The following is a 22,907-nucleotide window of genomic DNA, read 5'->3' as shown; positions in this document are numbered from 1 at the left end:
CCAAAAGGGAATAAAATTAAATTTTAGTATCACCACCCCATGTATGAAAATCTTTACCATCTTCTTCACATTACTTTATTTTCCAATTCCAAATCCTTCCTATGCTAGGCAACCACTTTTAATTGCTCATACCCCAAATCATTCTCAAGTCTGAAGAAATCATCAGCAAGTCTTTTTAGACCTAATTCTAAGATATATGCTATATTCTTCACCATCTCTACTACTCCCAACCTAGTACAAGCAGCAATACTGTTGTTCTCAGTCTTGCTACCCTCAGCCCATTCTCCAGAGTGAAATTTTAAGAACATAAATTAGATCATTCATTCCCTTGCTTAGACAGTCTATGGCCTCTTAGAATACAATCCGAAATCCTTATCATGGCCTACTTGGTAATCTGACTACTCACACACTCTCACCCTGTCCTTACTCATTATACTCCAGCCATTCTTTTATCCCCTCAGTAGTCTTTTCCATCTCAGAGCCTTCACACTCACTATTCCCTCCACTTGAACCACTATGCCGCCAGATCTTCCCTTCACTGGCTCTCTGCACCTAGGTCACTACCTCAAAAAAAAAAAATCCTTCTCAGATTCTTAAACAGCCTCCCTCTCGTTCCCTCATCCCAGATACTCCATATCTCCTTCCCTAGTTTGTTTATTCATAGCACTTATTACTTGAAATATTATTTATTACTTAACTTGCTTACTGTCTGTTTTGTTTATAGAATACAAATTCCATGACTTAGAATTATTCATTGTTAGGTTCCCTTCTGCCCAAATTACAAATTGAAGGCAAATTTTAAGCATTCAATAAACATACGTTCAATGAATGAATTATCAAAAGAAAAAAAAATCATGCCACTGATTACAAACAATATATAAACTATCTTAAATATTCTACCTCAAAGAATTGTGGTAAAAGTTACATGAAATAATGTGTAGAGAGTTTGTAGGACAGAATCTGGTACATGCTGAGTTCTCAATAAATTTTAGTTATCATTGCTGATATTGTTATGTTATGAATAACAATATATAGAGTGACCACTAAGCCTCAGGTTCTGAGCTAGAGAAGTACTGAACAGGAAGAAAAAAAAAAAAAGAACTGAACAATCTGCATTCATCAAAATACTCTGTAAAATATCTAGAAAGAAAACTACACACAGAAGGGAAAAAATAGTTTTAGAATACTCAGAAAGTATTTATCTATTTAGTATTTTCATACAGATAATAAACATCAGGAGAATGCATCAGTATGAGTTAGAAAGCTTAAACGTGATTGGGAATAATTAAATGGGAATAGAGACAAAATGAGAAGGCAGAAAGTATATGTACTTTGGTGCATGTACTTTGGTGTCAGACCTAGATTCAAATCCCAGTCCTTCCACTTCCTAGCTAAGTAACATTCAACAAAACTCAATCTCTTGAGTATCAGTTTCCTCATCTGTAAAATTGGAATCACAACAACACAGCTTTATAGAGGAGTTGTATTGAAGGTCAAATGAAATAATGTATGAAAAGCACCTGGCTTCAAACCACTTAATAAATGATAGCTAAAGCTATCATTATTTTTCTCATCTCCGGAAAGAGCCTCAAAATTCAACAGACAAAAGTTTCTAGACTCTCTTAGATTTATAACCTCAACCAAAGGTTAGCATTTTCATTCTTCACACACATGAAGTCAGAGTGTACTACAACACAGGTTATACCCTGCCAGGGTTCACACAAACCCAAAATACAGAGAGAACAGCAGGGGTGCCTTTATAAACTTAACCTTACATGTCTCTCTCTCACTGCCTACTGGAAAGAAAATGGAGACTATTTTCCAACCAGAAAGTAAAAGGGTATATTGCCCACCCCTCCCCTCTGCTTCTATAAAAATTTCCTACAGTTGATAGTATAAAACAGAATCTAAAGAGGACAACCAGCAAGACATGTGAACCTAAAATTAGACCTACCAGCTGTGTTTTGGTTAGCTAGTGCCTAAGGCACCAGCAGGACACTGAAAAATATACAGGAGCCTCTTCTCTGAAGACAAGTTTTTCCACAAGCCTATCTACCCACCAGATTAGAGAAGATCTGCAGCAGCAGAAGGAGAGGGGGCTGAACAGTTTTCAGCTGAGGAAACTTGATGTCCAGAACTTCTACTGCTGCCAGACTAACTTGTCTGGAATTGAACTCAGAATAGAACCTCAGATGCCTCTACAATAGTGATAAGAATAAGAGCCACCAATTGCTGAGGGCTTATTATATTGCAGGCACTGTGCTAACTTCTTGACATCTAGAATCTTGTTTGTTCCTCACTATAAACCAATGAAGAAAAACAATCATTATACCCATATTACAGAAGAAACCAAGATGCAGAATGGCTACGTAAATTAATTAGCTTCTAATTAATTACCTGAATTACCCAACATACAGCTAGGAGGTAGAAAAGCCAGGACTCAGGGTTGGCCAGTTAGCTCAGTTGGTTAGAGGGCAGTGTTATAACACCAAGGTCAAGGGTTTGGATCCCTATACCCACCAGCCACCAAAAAAAAAAAAAAAAGAAAAGAAAAGAAAAGAAAAGTCAGGACTCATAGATTGCAAAGCCAACTGGGGCAGAGACTGCTTGCTCTTTCAATGTTAATTTTGCCATTTTTTCCCTAAAAACAGAACCTCAGCTTTTAACTGGACATACTGTAGCCTGGAGAAATGACTATTTCCCAGCCTCCCTTGTAACTAGCTAGATAAGGCCATGGGATTGAGTTCTGGCCAATGAAACATAAGCAGCAATGCATGCAACTTTTGGAGAGTTCACTTAAAATAGACGGGTGTACCCTTCTTCACTTTTCCATGTCTGCTATCCTGGAACTTGGAAGTGCTGGCTCTACCTCCAGCAGTCATCTGGTCCATGTCAAAGACTATATCCTAACAATGTCAGAGTGGAGTTGGAAAGAGACTAGAGTCTTAATAACTTCATGGTTCCTCCATATCAACTGTCTACATCCAGACTTTTATATGAGAGAGAAATAAACATCTATCCTGTTTGAGTTGCTGTTATTCTGGACTTTTCCAAATTATTTCATTATTTTAGATGCAGTTAAACTTAATCCCAATGTAAACACTGATACACTAAACCACTATGTGATACTGTCTGTTTCAGTTCTTCATTAATGCCCTGAAACTAGATTATTATACTTCATATCACATGTTTACCAAATATTTCATGTACACCTATCTAGCATGCACTGTGCTAGGTGCTGGGAACACAAAAAGGAAAACATATAGTCCTAGCCTTAGAAGAGTCCCAGGGGGACAAACATGGAAAGAGGAAAAATGGATACAGTATATAGTATTTAGTGCTACAATAAATGTGCTTAGGCCGTTGCAATGAGAACACAGAGGTGGCACCTAACAGCCTGTATCTACCTAGTAAAACCCTACCCATCTTTCAAGGCCTACTTCGAATACCACTTCTTCCTAGAAACCATTCCTGGTTCCATGCCTCCAGCTGAAATTAATTTCTCTTTGCTCTAAACCCCCACAGCATATTGTTTGTATCTCTCCTCTAATACTTACGTGCAAATAAGCAAGTGAAAAGACTATCTATCCTAGTAGGCTATAAGCTTCCTGAAGTTAGACTCTTTCCTTATTCTTTCCAATATCTGCCACACAGCTCACCCTAATAAGTGCTCAAAAATTATTCAAATAAAATTTATTTTAAAAAAATATAAAATACCAGTCTCTGAAACTAAAGCTAACTACATGCTATAGTTGGACATTTTATAACAAATGTTTTCTCTAATAGTTTCATTTAAGTTAAAAGCAGACTACTTACTACCTGATCAAAAACTAGCTAAACACATCTGAAGTGAGTTTAATATACAATTAAATGTTCAACAAGAATAATCTAGCACATTAGAGTACACATCAAAGTCACTGCCCATATAGTGATTTGCCATAAATTATGGATTGGATTGAGCCTTTAGTATATTTGGGAGCTTTTGTTTGGTTGGTTGTTTCTGGTTTTTTTACTTCTTGATTAGTTTTCTGACATCTAAAAAGAGCATCAATATTGATCTTTTTTTTTCCTTGATGCCATGTTGGCTTGAACGCTATTATATTGATACATACACACACTGGATTCACCTCTCCCCAGGCCAGGCTTCTGTGTTTCCCACCCCATTCTCATCTCTACCTCACATATCAGGACTAAAGGCTTTTGTTCTACCCATTCTCTGTCTATATTGTTTCCTATTCTGAGAGGTCCATAAGCATTTGTGCTACAAGTTTAGCCGCTGGTTCTGGATATTAAAACCACCAACCACCAAGGAACCAAGACTATGAAGCTGAACTGGTCATTCCATACTGAACTGTAATATCAAGCAGAAGACACACTTGGCACTGATACAGTTGGAACTCTGGCTCCTCAGACTTGGGTCACATGCAAGGGGAGAAAAAAGGTAGGTATACCAATGGACAGACAAGGCAGGGCAACCTCCATGCCGTGGGTTGTGGTCAAGAAAAGCTGGTGCCAGAGGCACACATTCGTTTATCTCCAGAGGAGCTTAGGAATAATAAGCCTACTGCACAAGCAACTTTACTCTGCAAATCAATTGCCTAACATTATAAAATGCCTATTTAATCCAATCTATTTTGACTGAAAGGTCAGAGAAGAAAAAACAGGGGACTGAACTCTTGGAAGAGAAAGCAGGGAACACCTGGACATTTTCTCTCAACGGTGGGCTGTTCAGACCCCTGGCTATGCTCTGCCACTTTCCAACTGTATGACTCTGGGCAAGTTATTTGACCTCTCTATGCCCCAGTTTCCTTCTTTTGTAAAATAGATATAATAAAATCCACCTCTACGGTTGTCATAAGGATCAAATGAGTTAATATCTATAAAGCACTTAGAAAAGTGCCTGTACAGGACTGGCTGGTTAGCTCAGTTGGCGAGTGTAGTATTACAACATCAAGGTCAAGGGTTCGGATCCCCTTACCTGCCAGCTACCAAAAACAAAACAAAACAAAAAAACAACAACAAAAAAGAAAAGTGCCTGTACATAGTATTATGTAAGTACTAGCTATTAATATTATTAATCATTTGTCATGAATCAGGCTGCACTCGAAAGTTAACTAGTGAGTGAAGGAAAGGCAAGGAGACATTTTCCAGGCTAATGCATGAGATATTACATGAACCTTACCCATGGAACACCACAGAAAAGAAGGTCAAAGATACAAAGTACAAGAGAAGATCCCGTCTCCCCAACATCCACAGTGATAAATAACGTTAACAGTATGTACCCTTAACTTTGTGTTCTTCTCCCACAAACCCGTAACCCCAGTATAATCATGAGATGTACGTAAGACAAATCCCAACAGAGGGACATTCTACAAAATACCGAACCAGTACTCCTCACAACTGACAAGGTCATCAAATTAAGGAAAACCTGAGAAACTGTCAAAGTAAAGATGAGGCTAAGAAGACATGGTGACAAAACATAATGTGGTATCCTGGGTAAATTTCTGGAACAGAAAAAGGACAATGAAGATAAACTAAGCAAATCTGAATAAAATCTGCACTGTAGTTAATAATAAAATATCAATATTGGCTCATTAGTTGTGACAAATGTATCACATTAATATAAGATGTTAATAATAAGGGAAACAGGGCAAGGAATATAAGGGAACTCTATACTGTCTTCAGAATTTTTCCAGAAATTAATAACTATCCCAAAGTTGAAAGTTTATTTAAACACAAATACACACACACACACACACACGCGCGCGCGCCTGGGCTCCATTCCAAGAGATTTTGATTTGATTGGCTGGGGTGGGGCCTAATAGGTACTTTTTAAAAAGAATTCCCCTCCACAGGTATCTAATAGTTACTTTCTAAAAAGAATTCCCCTCCACAGGTGTATTAGTCCATCTGTCTTACTTATAACAAAATACCTGGAACTCGGTACTTTGTAAGAAAATGAAATTTATTGCTTACAGTTTTGAAGGCTATGAAGTCCAAAGTACAGGTGACAGCCATGGTGATTGGCAACAGTGACAGCAGGCTATCGCATTGTAAAAATGGCAGAGCAGAGAGAAAGACTAACCTTCCCATTCACTCTCCTTTTAAAGCCCTTAGAACCAGGCCCATGAACACCATTTTTAGTGCATTCACTACAGATGGTCCTACAACCTCATTATCTCTTCAAGACCCTAACTTTCAATTACCATAATAGGACTTCCCACCCTCTTAACAGCCACAGTAGGGGCCAAGTTTCTAATACATAAAGGACACAATTGGGGGACACAATTCAAGTTTCAGTGAGTTTCGGGCGGGACATAATTCAATCCACTACAACAGTTGATTCAAATGTGGAGCCAAGGTCAAGAAACACACTGTGTACCTTGCTGACTTCACCTCCTACTCTTCTTTCACTCCATTCTACTCCATAATAGCCTTCTTGCTGTCCTCCAACATCCCAAGTTCACCTCCACTTAGAGCTTTCACCATTCTTTCTGCCTTAACTACTCTTCTCTCAGAACTTTTTTTAAATTCCTAGATAATAAAGTTTAATTTTAATAATTAAGGTTGTGGGAAAAGTCCACACCCTTAACAGGAAACAATTAGACGGCTTTTCTTCCTCTACTTAACCCTGCAGAAGCCCTCTAGTCTCTTTAATGACGGTCTATCACCATCAATGTTGACTCCCCTGAAAAATCTACCTATTTCAAAAGGGATCCCCATAAGCTCATATTCCCTCCATACAGTATTATTTTCACCTGTGATAACGGCACATTACAATTGCTAAGATGATATCATTCTCTCACTTCCAGAGCCAACTAATCTATCTATGAAGAGCTGAATGAATCAAATCAATTGTCTCTACTATGAATAAAATCACTGGACTTTGTGCAAGCAGCACAGAATGGTAACACAAAAGGAGGGTTTCCTTAGATCTTTGCAAGATCTCATAATTCAGGTCTCCACACAAATGTCATATGCTCAGAGCTGGCTTCCATAACCACCTTATCAAAAAGTAGCCCTATCCTGCCACACCATTCATTCTTTCATTACCATGACTTATTGTTTTCATACTACATATCACCATCCAAAATTTCTCTCTCTCTTCCCCTGCTAGAGAGTAATTCCAAAAAGCTAAAGCCCTGACCGTCTTATTCACTGCATACTTCCAAAACTTTATTACATATTAATAAAGTACATTTTGAAGAGCAGAATGCGATGGGGAATCCCAGAGTTGCAGGCTTCACATAAACTTTCCACAGAACCAGTTGGGGATTGCTCCAGCTAATGACACCAAGCCATCTCCTTAAACTTAGTCTTAGCTTTTGTTTTATTCTGTACAAATAAATAAGAAACTGTTTGAACTACTGTGTAGCCAATGATTCATGCTCTTGTTAGAAGATACCCTATAACCTTTAGATAATAAGGAATAAAAAAGGCAAATAGGAACATTAACAGCAAACATTCAACCCTCTTTCTCCTACCAGAGACTCTCTACAAGTTAGGTATAGATAGAAAGTATCTCAACACAATTAAAGCCATATATGATAAGCCCACTGCCAATATCATCCTGAACAGGGAAAAGCAGAAAGCTTTTCCCTTAAGAACAGGAACTAGGGGCCGGCCTGTGGCTCACTTGGGAGAGTGCAGTATTCATAACACCAAGGCCACAGATTTGGATCCCTATATGGGGATGCCCAGTTAGCTCACTTGGGAGAGCATGGTGCTAACAACACCAAGTCAAGGGTTCAGATCCCCTTACCGATCATTTTTATATCGGGGGGGAGAACAGGAACTAGACAAGGATGTCTCTCACGACTCCTATTCAACATAGTGCTGGAAGTACTAGCCAGAGCAATCAGAGAAGAGAAGGAAATAAAGGGCATCCAGATTGGAAAAGATGAAGTCAAACTGTCCCTGTTTGCGGATGATATGATCCTATATATTGAACAGCTTAAAGCCTCTACAAAAGAACTCTTAGAGTTGATAAATGATTTCAGCAAAGTTTCAGGATACAAAATTAACACACAAAAATCAGTAGCATTTCTATACTCCTATAGCGAACATGCAGAAAAAGAAATCAAGAAAGCTAACCCATTTACAATAGCCACCAAAAAAATAAAATACTTAGGAATAAAGTTAACCAAGGATGTGAAAAATCTCTATGAAGAAACTACAAACCACTGTTGAGAGAAATTAAAGAGGACACAAGAATATGGAAAGATATCCCATGCTCTTGGATTGGAAGAATTAACATTGCGAAAATATCCATAGTATCCAAAGTGATCTACAGATTCAATGCAATCCCCATCAAAATTCAAATGACATTTTTCTCAGAAATGGAAAAAACTATCCTAACATTTATATGGAATAACAGAAGACCATGGATAGCCAAAGCAATTCTGAGCAAAAAAAAAGCTGGAGGGATAACATTTCCTGACTTTAAACTATATTACAAAGCTATAATAACCCAAACAGCATGATACTGGCATAAAAACAGACACATCGATCAATGGAATGGAACTGAGAACCCAGAAATCAACCCATACACCTACAGCCATCTGATCTTTGACAAAGGCACCAAGTCTACACACTGGGGAAGAGACTGCCTCTTCAGCAAACGGTGCTGGAAAAACTGGATATTCTTATGTACGGGAGTGAATCTAGATCTGTACCTCTCACCATATACCAAAATCAACTCAAAATGGATTAAAGAATTAAATGTGCATCCTGAAACAATAAAACTCCTTAAAGAAAACATAGGGGAAACACTCCAGGAAGTAGGAGTGGGCAGAGACTTCATGAATAGAACCCCAAAAGCACAGGCAACTAAAGGAAAAATAAACAAATGGGATTATATCAAACTAAAAACCTTCTGCACAGCAAAAAGAAACAATCAACAAAGTGAAAAGACAACAGAGTGGGCTAAAATATTTGCAAAATATACATCTGACAAAAGATTAATATTCAGAATATATAAGGAACTCAAATAACTTTACAGCAAAAAAAACAAATAACCCAATTAAAAAATGGGCAAAGGAGCTGAATAGGCATTTGTTAAAGGAAGATATATAAATGGCCAACAGACACATGAAAAAATGCTGAACATCACTCAGCATCCTGGAAATGCAAATCAAAACCACTTTGAGATATCATCTCACTCCAGTCAGGATGTCTAATATCCAAAAGACTGAGAATGGTAAGTGCTGGAGAGGTTGTGGAGAAAAAGGAACTCTCATACACTGTTGGTGGGACTGCAAAATGGTGCAGCCTTTATGGAAAATGGTATGGAGATTCCTCCAACAATTGCCAATAGATCTACCATATGACCCAGCTATTCCACTGCTGGGAATATACCCAGAGGAATGGAAATCATCAGGTCGAAGGTATACCTGTACTCCATTGTTCATTTTAGCGCTATTTACGATAGCCAAGAGTTGGAACCAGCCCAAATGCCCATCATCAGATGAGTGGATAAGGAAACTTTGGTATATCTACACAATGGAATTCTACTCTGCTGTAAAAAAGAATGAAATACTACCATTCACGAGAACATGGATGGACTTAGAGAAAATTATATTAAGTAAAACAAGTCAGGCACTGGAAGAGAAATACCACATGTTCTCACTTATTTGTGGGAACTAAAAATAAATAAATAAGTAAACTCACAAACAAATAAGGGGGGGAAGAAGAAACAACAATCACAACAATTCCTTGAACTTGTTAAGACAAGTGAACAGATATGATGTGGGGGGGAGGGGAGAAAGGGAGGGGAAAGAGGAACTGGCAAAGGTTCACGAAAATCAACTACAATGTATATTGAAAAGTTGAATTTAAATAAATAAATAAATAAAAGCCAGAGCTATCAACCACTATGCAATACACTACGGCATTCTTCCACTTACAGCCATTATGGAGCCCAGCTGTTCCAAACATATGCCTATATTCTTCCAACCACCCTGTTACCAGTGCCCCCTCACTGATTTCCCCATGCAGTTGTTCCCAATATCACTTAACCAAACATTCTTCTCTCCAAATACATTTTAAAGGCACACTAAAGGGTAGGGGGTGTGGCTTCAAAACCTTTTGATCTGTCCATAGCAAAGCCATGTTAAGAACTTCACAGATGCTATGTACTTTCTGAATACTGCCAACCATTTCTCCCTTTGACACTTTATAAAACTCCACCTTTTCTTCAAATGATTGTAGGGTGAATTAGACAAGTGCTTTTCAAACCACAGGACAAGACCCATTAGTGTGCAATGAAATCAGTTTAGTGGGAGGGTCCAGAATTTTTTTGGAACAGAATAGAATAGAAACAGAGCACATCTTATGCAGTGAAGTAAACAATGTTCCATTCGAGTTATTTAATGGGGTGTGTGTGGAGAAGGGTATGTCTTTGTGTGTATAAATGAGGTCACAATGTAAAATATATTTCCCCTACCGTAGGTTGTGTTCAAAATAACTTTAAAACTACTGGTCTAAGGTACTGAGTATATCTAATTGCACTTTTATTGTTCAACACAAAAAATTCATTAAATGTATCTCTGAATGCAAATTTCCTGACAACATAAAAATTTTCGTATGAATGAATCATAAACCAGATCATGCTCCTTTGTCAAACCCATTTTCAGGGCTAGAAACTATGGTCAGAGTAAGAGAAATCTGCATATCTGAAATGAGAAGTCATGACCCAGATGCGGGGTCATAAATTGGACTGTGTAACTATTTTTCTATAAAAAGAAGCTAGAACCCAGGCTCAGTTCAAATCAGAACCTACTTAATACTCTGGAGACCAAATCCTATGAAGCCAAACTGCAATACAGCAAAGTCCAAGAGAAAAGACAGAACAGTGTTTCAGTGACTGTGCTGAACTTGTCAGTCCATCTGGTGTAGGAGGTTGCCTCTACCTCAATCCCCTGTATAGTCACCATGGTTTTCTGCTCACTCTGACCCATTCTGAAGTTTGCTTTTCTCTAAGTGTCAATAGACCTTGGCAACAATTTGGCCTTCTACCATCACTCACAGCCTGGTTCAGCACTAAGGTATAAAAACTTAAATTATACAAACTCCTCCCAACTCTAAACTTATATGTTTAACTAGCCTCTTCATAGTAGTAATAAAAACAACAGCTAGCATTTATTGAGCACTAACAATGTGTTAAGCACTGTTAAAGTCCCTTATCACCCACTATGTTATTTCACTCTCAAAAGAACCCTATTTCTTATTATTTTACCCATTTTAGAGATATGGAAACAAGGCCAAACTGTTAGATAACTTTCCTAAGGTCAAAAAGCAAGTGGCAGAGCTAGTATACTTCCTGTCTCTCTCTAATCCTGTACTGTCTTATTTTGTATTTACAACGCTTATTAAATGTTTATTTGCTTATTTGTTCTTCTCTTTTTTCCTCTAATACAATGTAAGCTCCGATAGAAGTATGGACTACTTCTGTTTTGTTCACTGCTATATCCCCAATGCTTGGAAAGTACCTACACCAGGCTGATGCTCATTAAATACTTGCTGAATGAAGGAATGCAGTATAATAGCAATCCTGTTCTGTTGTCCATCATCCTGCTGAGCCACTTTTAATATTCCAAGAGACATACTCTCTTGCCATTAAGCAAATGTGCATTGCACTCAAAACATCTGAAACCAGAGAACTGAAACTAAAGCTGCAACCAAGACCCCACCAAGCTCAAATCTTTACTGGATCAAAATGAGCAGCCCTTCATCCTAGCTGTATAACAGAGCATGCTTTTTCTGAGGAGGAAAAAAACAAATTATTACTCCATAAAAGTCTCTATAGTTCTTTTAAACTCAATGTCTGGCATTAAAGGAAGTATTATGAGAAATGACAAGAATAAGGAAAATGGGACATATAATCAAGAATGAGACCAAAAAGGATCCAGAGAAATAGATCTCTAAAAAATAACCAAGTAGACATTCTAGACTTGAAAAACTAGGTATCTTAAGAATTTAATGAATGACACACAATGGAGTACTTACAGCTGTTACAAATAAATAAATAAATAAATAGGCAAATCTATGGAGTGATTTCCAGGACATACTGCTAGGTGAAAAAAAAAAAAAAAAAAGAGAGAGAGAGAGAGAGAACAAAAGAGTATTACATTCTCCCCAAAACACATACCTCTAGTTTCACAATGAGAAAAACAGATGAATCCAAATTGAGGAACATTCTACAAAATACCTGACTAGCACTCCTCAAAACTATCAAGGTCATCAAAAACAAGGAAATGTAATGTGGGGTCTTAGACAGGATCCTGGTTCAGAATTCATTAGAGGAAAAACTGGTTAAAGTCTACAGTTTAGTTAGTGATATTAGTCCAAAGTTAGGATAAGCAGAGTACAGGAAGCAGCTCTTGACCTGAGGACATTTACTGAACCCAAGAAACTGGACTGTGCAAATGGTTAACTGGGGAAGGAGAAGAGGGAAGGGAGTTGCAAGTAACAGAAAGCAAAGCCTGTGGCATGCTCAGAGTAGGACATTTAAAACAGACCCTTTCCATATAGACTTGGGATTCTCCCACCTTTCCATCCCTGCCGAAGAGTAAAATCCCAGAGTAAAGGCAAACTAAAAACAAACTTGCTACTATCTCAACCTCTGCTGTAGTTTGAATGTCTCCCCTAAACTCACTGAAGCTTGATCCCCATTGTAACAATGTTAAGAAGGTGAAAAATCAGACTATGGCATTTGAAAGGTGGGGCCTTTTGGACGTAACTGGATCATAAGGACTATGTCCATGAATGAATAAATCCATTCATGGATTAATGGTTTAATTGGTTACCAAGGAGCAGACTGGGGGTTTTGTAAAGAGAAGAAGAAAGCATGCAGAAAAATGCTCTTGCTCAGCCCTTCCTATGTGATACCCTGCATTGCCACCGGACTCTGTATAGTGTCCTTAACAAGAAGAAGGCCCTCACCAAATGTGCCCCCTGCACCTTGGACTTCCCAGCCTTCAAGACTGTAAGAAATAAATTTCATTTCTTTATAAATTATCCAGTTTCAGATATTGTTATAAGCAACAGAAAACAGACTAATACAACCTCCAAAGGGAACTGTAGGGAGTATTGTTTTGGAGCTGAACAAAACAAGAGGGAAGAAAATGAAAGAAAAATCTTTAAGAGGTTGTAACCTTGGGCGGGCCCAACTGAAAATGTAGTCCAAGAAACCTCAAGAAATTAATTTAAGGGGGTTCTAAATAAGTTGTACTCTCAGGCCTTAGCAGAAGCAAACTCAAATCCTCTTTAGAAGAATACATCTTCATGCAAGGCTTAGGAAATCCCCACAAATAATTTTTTAAAAGCAATGAGAAGCTACTCAAACATAAGCACAAAAAGAAATAAAGAAACATGGAAAGGAAAAAAAAAAAAAAAAACCCTCAAAAACGGCAGCAGAAAGAGCCAGAGTCTTCGCATACTAGGATTATCAAAGGCAGATTACAAATCTACTGTTCTTAAAGGAATGCAGAGGATAGCAAAGTATGAAAAAAGACAAAAGATGATTCCCAAATTTATGTTAGTACATCTGAGAATTCAGACAAAATGGACAAACTTCTGAGAAAATGTAGCTTATCAAAATTGAGTTAAGAAAAATAGACAACCTGGAAAGACCTAATACCATTGGGGAACTTGAATCCATAGCCAAAAAACTATACAAAACAATAACAAAACTTCACCTGCCCCTACCTTCACGCTCTCCAGGTCCAGTTGGCACCCACTGTCAGTTCTACCAATATTCTAATTTTACATAAACATTTCCACAGCATTAAAAGAGAGAGAAAATATATGAGAAACAATACACTCTGCCTCAAACTATGAAGCCAGCATAAACTTGATAGCAAAATCTCATGAGGACAGTACAAAAAATAATTATGGGCCAATTTCTCCCATAAATATAAATGAAAAGAAAATCCTACATAAATTAATAAACCAAATCTAAAAATATAAGGATACTTCATCATAACCAAGTTGGGTCAAGCAGATCCCAGAAGTGCAAGGTTGCTTTAATTAGAAAATAAAATAACATGAAGAAATGAAAATAAAACCATATATAAGCACACACCTATATTTGCAAAAAGAAACACTTGATTGATAAACAAAAAATTAATGGAAGTGGTTATCAACACCTGGTAGTAGAACCAGGTACAAGGAGCAAAGGTTTCTGACACATGTGAACATATTACCGATTCTTAAATTTAATTATTTTCATTTTTTAAAGCTTTTTACTATAAAAATGTTTAAACATACATAAGAGCAGATACAACAATTTAACTCCACATGTACCTACCACCAACTTTCACAATTTTCATCATTTGACATATGTGATGCACCCCATCTTTTACATTATGATTAAAGTTCAAATTCCATTTAGACATCTTGCCATCATCTCTCAGAATATATGCTATGCACCCTACATCAATGCTCTCCCATTCCTTAAATTTAATTTTAAAAAGTAAATCAATTACTGTAACTCATCACATTAACAAAGAATAAAATCACATGATCATCCCAATAGATGGAGAAAAGGCACTTGATAGTATTTACTCAAAATTAAGAAAAACTCAGCAAACTAGGACTAGAACTTTATTAATCTGATGAAACTTATCTATTTTTGAAAAACTATATAGCATATCATATTACACTTACTTGTGAAATGCTATAAATTATCCCTAGATGAGGAACGAGGTCAGAATACCCGCTATAACATCTATTCAACACTACAATGGAGATCCTATCCAAAGCAGTAAGGCAAGAAAAAACAAATAGCAGGTATAAGGATTGGAAAGAAACAAAAACTATCCCTCTTCACAGATAATATGGTCATGTATGTAGAATGAATCTATAGATAAATTATCAATACAAATAAGAGAATTTAGCAGACAGCTTGATACAAAAATCTATATAAAAGCTAATCATATTCCTATATACAATTAGAAAGCAAAAATTAAAAACATTTTTACAATACTATAAAATTATGAAGTATCTAGGAATAAACTTCACAATGATATACAAGATCTTTCAGAAAAAAAAATATAAAACATTATTATGAAGCAATTAAAAAAACCCAAATAAATGGCCTGAAAGACTTTGTGTTGTAATGGTTTTAATTCTCCCTACATTGGTTTATAAATTAAATACAATACCTCAAAAAAGTCCTGCAGACTTTTTTATAGCATGATTTTAAGGAATGTAAAGGGCCACAACTGGCCAAGACATTCTTGAAGAAGTACAAAGTAGAAAGAGTTGCTCTACCAGATATTAACACATTATAAAGCTATAGTAACTGAGAAAACATGTTGCTCCCACAGAGATATACTAACAGATCAATGGTACAGAATATTAAAGGCCAAGAAACATATTCACAACATATAGGCACTTGATATATGACAGGTGGCATAGCAGATTGGTGCAGAACGGGCAGGCTTCTTAACAAATGCTGCTATCTGTGATGGGAAGGAATGAAATTAAGACCATACTTCAACTACACAAAAATCAATACTAAGTAGAACAAGACACAAAACGCACTAAAGTACTGATAAATTTTACCACATTAAAATGAAGAACCTGTCAGAGGAACAAAAATCATGTTAAAGGGATACCTGTACTCCCATGTTTACTGCAGTGCTATTTAAATAGCCAAGGGTTGGAACCAGCCCAAATGTCCATCATCAGATGAGTGGATAAGGAAAATGTGGCATCTCTACACAATGAAACACCTCTCTGCTATAAAAAAAAATGAAATACTACCATTCTCAGCAACATGAACGGACTTAGGGAAAATTATATTAAGTGAAATAAGCAAGGCACAGAAAGAGAAATACCTCACGTTCTCATTTATTTTTAGGAGCTAAAAATAAATAAAAATAAAAATAAAAATAAAATAAAATGAAGAACTTCCATTCAAGGCACAATTTAAAAAGAAAAAGAAAAACCACAAAGTAGAAGATATTTGCAACCCATATAAAGAACAAAGAAGTCAGAAACAAATATATAAAAACTCTTATAAATCAATGAGAAAGAGAGAGAAAACTCAAAAGAAAAATGAGCAGAAGACCTGTGTACTTAACCAAAAAAGGAAATACAAAAGATACTCATAAGTGCATTGGTGGTATAGTGGTGAGCATAGCTGCCTTCCAAAAAATACTCAAAGTCATCAGTAACTAGCAGAATTCAAATTAAAACCACAATATGATACCATTACATACCCACAAGATTGACAAAAATTAAAAATACTGAAACAGCAAGTGTTGGCAAAGATACAGAGCAATAGGAACTCTTGTGTACTCTTTATGGCAATGCAAACTGGTACAACCACTTTGAAAAATAGTTAGCAACACTAGCATTATTATTAATGACATGCATAGTCTATGACCCAGAAACCTCACCCCTAGGTTTTGGGGTTTTGTTTTTTGTGACTGGTAAGGGGATCACAACTCTTGGCTTGGTGTCATCTGCACCGCGCTCAGCCAGTAAGCACACCGGCCATCCCTATATAGGATCCGAACCCGTGGCTGGAGCGCCACTGCGCTCCCAGCACCACACTCTCCCAAGTGAGCCACGGGGTCGGCCCCACCCCTAGGTTTATATCCCATTTAAATATATGTAAATGTGCACCAGGAAACATGACCAAGAATGTTTACATCAACATTGTCTATAATAGCCAAAAGCTCCAGAACCTGGGAGCAAATCAAACATTCATCTATGACAGAATAGGTAACTTGTGGTATATTCATAAAATGGAATTCAATACAGCAATAAAAATGAACAAACCACAGCCACTCACTGAATAAATCTCACAAACATGATGTTGAGAAAATGAAGAACCCAAAGAGAATGCACGATGAAAACGATACCAATAATGTCAAGTTCAAATAAGTTTAGAAATGCATACATATGTGGTAAAAGTATAAAGATTAAGCAAAGAAATTATCACCATAAAAGTCAAGATAACAGTTACCTATGGGGAAGAGAGATGGTTATAATCGGAAAAGGGCATTTGGGAGATGGGAATGCGGTCTTCAATCTGGCTAGTAATGTCCTATTTCTTAATGTGGATGGTTACATTAACACTTGCTATATAATTGATAGAGTGTGCAAAGGTTTTATACACTTTCTGAATGTGTATTTTACAATAAGAACAGGGATAAAAAAGGTAAAAACTTAATATAAGGGATCTTCATTATCAAAGCGTTTGCTATCCCAATACCAGCAATTGTTAGATTGCTTAGGGAAGCAAAAGTCATCATAATATGAAAACATACACAAATATACTGATCACTTAATGAACAGATGCCTCTACTCAAACTTTCCTCAAACACCAACACAATTTCTCTCACTGACTGTAAACATCCACAATAGAAACAAAAGGTAAATCATTTGCAAATTCATTCATTCAATAAATATCTACTAAATGTCTACTATTTGCTAAACACAACGTGACCAGCCAGGTCCAAGACAGATAAATGCCGAGATGGAGGACATGGGAATCTCCACCCTCTTACCCTCCTTTCCTACCAAGTTTCAACAGGAAGAACCTAAAAGGAACGCATGGCACACATGAAATTATTACAAAAACCACTAGGTTAGGGAGTATTTTCACTACGGAGGAACCACCTGCTTGGATTCATTTGGCAAAATCATGGTTTCCCATGTTTCCAGGTAAGCAAAGACTACCTTATCAAGAACCCTAAGTCAAGGCACTAGTCTCAACAATAAGGATGCTGTAGAAATTGGCTTAAGTGGAGTCAACACTCCCAAGGAATGCTTTACCTAGGTTCCACAAACTAGAGAATTGCAGTTTTCCTGAAACTGCATACTTGATTTTGTGTGTATGTGTATTTTCTTGGATCAGCGTCCAGAACCTTCATGGGATTCTCAAAGGAGTTCAGCCATAAGGATGAATACGTACTGCTCCCAACAAGTTGAATAGAGTAGCTTTTTAGGGATACACTGAAAGCAAATATGGTCACAGCAAGGCCACCTGGGTTGAAACCCAGATGTCTTGACCCCTAGGCCTATGGTTTGAATGCCTGATACTTACTCTTAATTCCTCGAAGGCTTCGTCTAGGGTGGAGAGTTGGTGACCCTGATGGGCCCCAATGACTGGACACAGGACACAGATGAGCTGCCTATCCTCCTGGCAATAGGTGCTCAAATCGAGCCCATGGTCTGGACACTTCCTCTTGGCTACTCTCTCTGCTTCCATTTCTACCTCTGGGTCAAATTCGCTTTCTGCCTCAGTTTCTCCCTCTGCCTCAGACTCCCCTTCTTCCTGGTTGTCTTCCTCTGCCTCGCTTTCTTGCTCATCCTCCATTTCTTCTTCACTGTCTTCTTCACTCTCTCCGTCGCTCTCATCCTCACTCTCTTCCTCCGTCTCGCTCTCTTCTTCCGACTCACTGTCTTCCTCAGACTCGCTCTCTTCCCCGGCCTCGCTTTCTATCTCCCTCTCTTGCTCCCCGTTGGCCCTGACTGCTTCCTTCCTCGCTCCCTCCCCGTCAGCTGGCGACATCCAGGCCTGGGCGCCGTGGATATATTCGGCCAGGTGGTGGCTGAGGAACTTCTGCCTGTGCGCCTCGGCGTGGCGGCGACAGTAGCAGAAGCCGCATTCTCGGCACACTTCCTCGGCCCCCGGAGCCTCGTCGGGCTCGCACTCGTCACACGTGCCGTCGTGAGGCAGTTCCTCGAAGGCCGCGCCCCCTCCAGAGGCCATGTGGGTGCTGGGGCGCGGCCAAGGCCTCCGGGCCTCCGAGCTCGCCGCCTTCCCCTCGCACGGCCTCTTTCCCCCTCCCCGGGGTCCTTTCCCCGGGAGTAGCCGCCCGTCTGGGCCGCGCCGCGTCTCGGAGCGGGACCTGGGGCCACGGCAGCCCCCAAAAGGGCCAGCAGAGAAGGGCCTCCGCGCCGGCTCGGCCTGCTCCGCGCGGCCGCCGCGTTTCCTCTGCCGAGCCGGGCACTTCCGGCGCGGCCGCCCAGCGTCCCCGTCGGCCCCCGCGCCGCGCCGCCCGCTCGGCCTCCGGCTACAGCGGCGAGATAGCCGCCGCCGCCGGCTCCCGTGCCGCCCCGGTTCCACTTTCCCTTTCCTTGTCAGGCGGCCTCCTTTCACTTCCTGAGTCATTTAAAGTGGTAATGACCCTTTTTTGCTTTTCCCGCGGGGCTCAGCCCGGCCGCTCGGAATCTCAGCATCTCCGGAAGGAGGAGGAGGATGAATGAAGTCTCCTGTTCACTTCCGATGCGGGAATTGGGTTCCGCCTCCCCCGCTCACTCCCTGATGGTGTCAACCTGACTTTTCAAGGCCACTAGGCTGGCGTTCATGTGTATTTAAGTCGCTCTCGTACCAACTTGTCGCCTCCCGTCACAGTACCCCGTGCTGTGCAAGGTGCCAGGACCCGGTACTGTTTACCAGACTGAACCTGACCTCTTGGGATTTTCAGAGGGCCCCAGAAGGGCTGAGTTTGTTCTCCTAGGCTCTGGGAATCTGAGTCAGGCTCAGCAAACATTTTCGATCCAAAGCAATACTGTGCTTTGCCTGTTTGCAAAGTCTATTTGCATTCCTTCCTCCTGGATGTTCGGAACTTTTGGGCCGCTGACCCCTGTGCCTTTTTCTGAGAGCCTGCCTTGGGTTAGTCTGAGATGGAAGGTGAAGTGAGATGGGGCGAGACAGTATTTGTCGGGTGAAAGTTCCAGGTTGCAGTCATTTTCCTTTAGGTAAGAAGTCCCTCTAGATTCAGATTGGGTTTCAAGAGAAAGGAAGAGGACTGTTATTTATTAAGCTTAAGCACCGCTAAAGTGGCAAGAACCGGGAGAGATCTTTCTGTGGCTCTTTAAAAGCCAGTTTTGGAAGATCTACTGCCCGAGGGCTCCCAAATCCTGGTGCCACTATTTATCAGTTTTGGATAAGTTAACTTAGCATTGTTTTCCACTTAAAAAAATAAAATAAAATGGAAATAATGGCAGTACCCATCTCATGGGGTTGTTCTGTGGCTTCAACGTAAAGGTGCCTGCACTGTATTCACTAAGCCTTAATTATTATTTTTAGCACAAATTATATTTAATGCTCACAATGACTCTGAAGATTTTGAAACATATTTAAAACACATAGGGCATTTTTGGCTGGCTCCTGGTAGTGTAGGCAACCCCCCACCTCTGCCCCATATCTGTATCTCTCCATTCACAGAAGAGCTTTTGTTTTGTATTTGGGAGAGGAAAAGGGACACGTTGATTTGGTCATGGGAGAGGCTGAGGTGTGGTTAAGAAGAATGAGGGGGATGGAATGGTGTTTGTTTTCCATTGATTCCCTTAGATAATTTTGAGCTAGAATTTCCAGATGATCTCCACAAAAATACCAGGGGGCGAGGTGGGGTAAAAAACATTTTAAATAATTTTTAATGTTTCCATGGATAATGTATGCTTAATCTCTGTGCAGCTTTTGTTAGATATTTATTTTTTAGAAACCTTTTGGTTTTTTACTCTCAGAACAATTCTATAGAATGTTGAAAAAATAAGGTTTGTTTATTGTTCTGATTCCATACACATTTCTGTTTTCCTGCAGTTCATTTTTCTGGAAATTATTTCTATGTCTGCATTCAAAACAGGGATGGATGCACCATTCTAGGGGGAAAAAATATCAACAAATCTCAACTCAAACATCCACATTGGTATACCTAATGAGTAGTATTCCTTACTTGGTTATTTCCAACCCCTACCCCCAGGCTTAAATGGGAACAGTTTAGCCTTTACAAACGTGTTATCACAGAAAATCCTTTTCAATGAAAATAATTTTTTAATGTCTTAAAAGGACATTTTTGCTTCCGGAGTTTTTGGTGGGGGGGAAAGAGTGTCTTCTTGTCATTATTGTTGTTTCTTCTTAATTTTACCTGACAGAGTTAAAAGATAATACTGTCAGTTCAGTCTCTGACACTTTACAATCCTCTTTGAGCCCTTTGTGGGGGGTCTTAGAGGCAGAAGCTAATGAAACTATTAAAAAGGGACTTCACAAAGTTCTGGTAACAAGTTGGGGCAGACTCAGTGAAGATCTTCTGTACTCCTCAGCTCAGAAATCAGAACCATCTGATTCTCCAGGAATTGGAATCTTTGGGAGCATCCAGAGATAGCACCCTTGTTATATTAATATATTACTGCATAGAAAATTAAGCCAAAATGTAGCGTCTTAAAACAATAAACATTATCCCACACTGTTTCTGTGAGTCAGGAATCTGGGAGTGGCTTAGTTGGGTGATTGTGGCTTAGGGTCTTTCAAGAGATTTCAGTAAAGATGTTGGCTGTGCTATAGTCACTTGAAGGCTTACCTACAAATGTAGGATTCGCTTCCAAGATGGCTCACTCACATGGCTGTTGGTGGAAGGCTTCCGTACTTCCTGTAAGCCACTTAAATGTCCTTGTGACATGGCAGTTGAACTCTCCCAAAGCAAGTGATCCAAGAGAGGGCAAGATGAACAATGTAATGTCTTTTGTTGACCTAAAAAGAAACTGACACCAAATACACATAGCAAGGATTTATTGAGCCAATATGATGATTGCAACTGGGGAGACACATAGTTCAGGTTGCCCTGAAAATGTGTTCCAAAGAGGGCCAGCAGAGCTTAACATTTTATAATCACAAGGGGGAAGGGTCAAAAGAGAGAAAAAGATAGCCCTGCCTAATTGCTTTATCAGGCTTTCTATTGGTAGTACATGACATATAGATTTGGGATAGTTACTAGGTTACATCCTATATTCAGGGTTCTAGAGTAGGGGTAATAAGAAGTATTCCAGGTTATTTTTATGGCTTTCTGGTGCCATTATGGCTGCTTGTGAGTATAATGGTCTTATGATAATGTGTTCCAGGACAGATGAATGTGATTACCGATTTATTCCATATCTCCCAAGGCACTATAATTTAGCTGACATGGTCAGAGCCAATACTTTTGGTTATCACTTTTATGCTCTAAACTCAGAAGCTGCACACCATCATTTCTGATACAGCCTATTGGTTACAGAGATTATCCCATTTGCGGGGGGTGGGAGGGGCGGACTACAAAAGGGCATGAATTCTAAGAGGTAGGGATATTTGGGGCCATCTTGGAATCTGGCTACCACCGTCTACCCTTTGGTCTCTCTAATGATTCACATATCTCCCAAATGCAAAATACACTCACTTCTTCCCAAGGTTCCCAAAAGTCTCAACTCATTATATCATCAGCTCTAAGTCCAGAATCTAAATTGGGTCCAGGTGTGGATAAGGCTCCTAGGTGTAGTGTTTTAAGTGCAGCTCCTCATGTATAGTTCCTCTTCATCTGAATATCTATGTTTCCCACACTCCCAACATACAACAGTGGGACAGGCTTGGAATACCTGGTACAAACACCCCTGTGAAAAAAGAAGAAAAGACAGGAGGCTCTGAGGAGTCCCTGGGCCACAGAATCCTTAAATCCAGTTTGGCACATGTTAAAAGTTCCTTGATTAGGGCTCAACTCTACTCTTGCCCAGCGATAACTCTCCATGGCTCTTGAATTGACCCTTGGGGCTCCTTATTTCACTCTCTGATCATCCTTCCTTTTCCATTAAAGGTAGTCCATATTTGCAGCTATGTAGTTTTGTCAGTTTGGTTCCTGCCAGTAGAATTATGGGGGTCCAAAAGCCACTTTTCATTTTGTACTGTTTCTGTGTGTCCACGCCGGGAGTGTTTATGCCAATATAATTCTTTTTTAAAACTTTGTGAGTCTCCTATAAATCTAATTGGGGTTCACTCCATTGAACAAAAGCATACCCACAAATCTCTTCAAGATAAGCCCTTCCCTACCCTGTAGAATCCCTCTGCTGAGACTGCGGAGGCACGACATCTGTAAGCATCTTTGAAGCCCCGTTCATCTGGATGATTTTCCAAATCACTG

At 39.2% G+C, this 22,907-nt stretch overlaps 1 protein-coding gene across 1 annotated transcript in view; it reads right to left on the bottom strand.

Annotated features, from left to right (window-relative positions):
- The window catches only part of TRIM44 (tripartite motif containing 44), a 164,426-nt gene extending 145,278 nt beyond the window's left edge, over positions 1 to 19,148 (bottom strand). Inside the window, exon 1 of the mRNA XM_063093591.1 lies at positions 18,062 to 19,148. Coding sequence (XP_062949661.1) covers positions 18,062 to 19,132 — 1,071 coding nt within the window. The 5' untranslated portion in view covers positions 19,133 to 19,148. The remainder of the gene's footprint in view (positions 1 to 18,061) is intronic.
- Between the last annotated feature and the right edge of the window lie 3,759 nt (positions 19,149 to 22,907).

The sequence above is a fragment of the Cynocephalus volans genome, chromosome 4 (genome assembly GCF_027409185.1).
Source record: "Cynocephalus volans isolate mCynVol1 chromosome 4, mCynVol1.pri, whole genome shotgun sequence".
NCBI classification, from domain to species: domain Eukaryota; kingdom Metazoa; phylum Chordata; class Mammalia; order Dermoptera; family Cynocephalidae; genus Cynocephalus; species Cynocephalus volans.
This window is presented reverse-complemented; position numbering and strand designations above follow the sequence as displayed.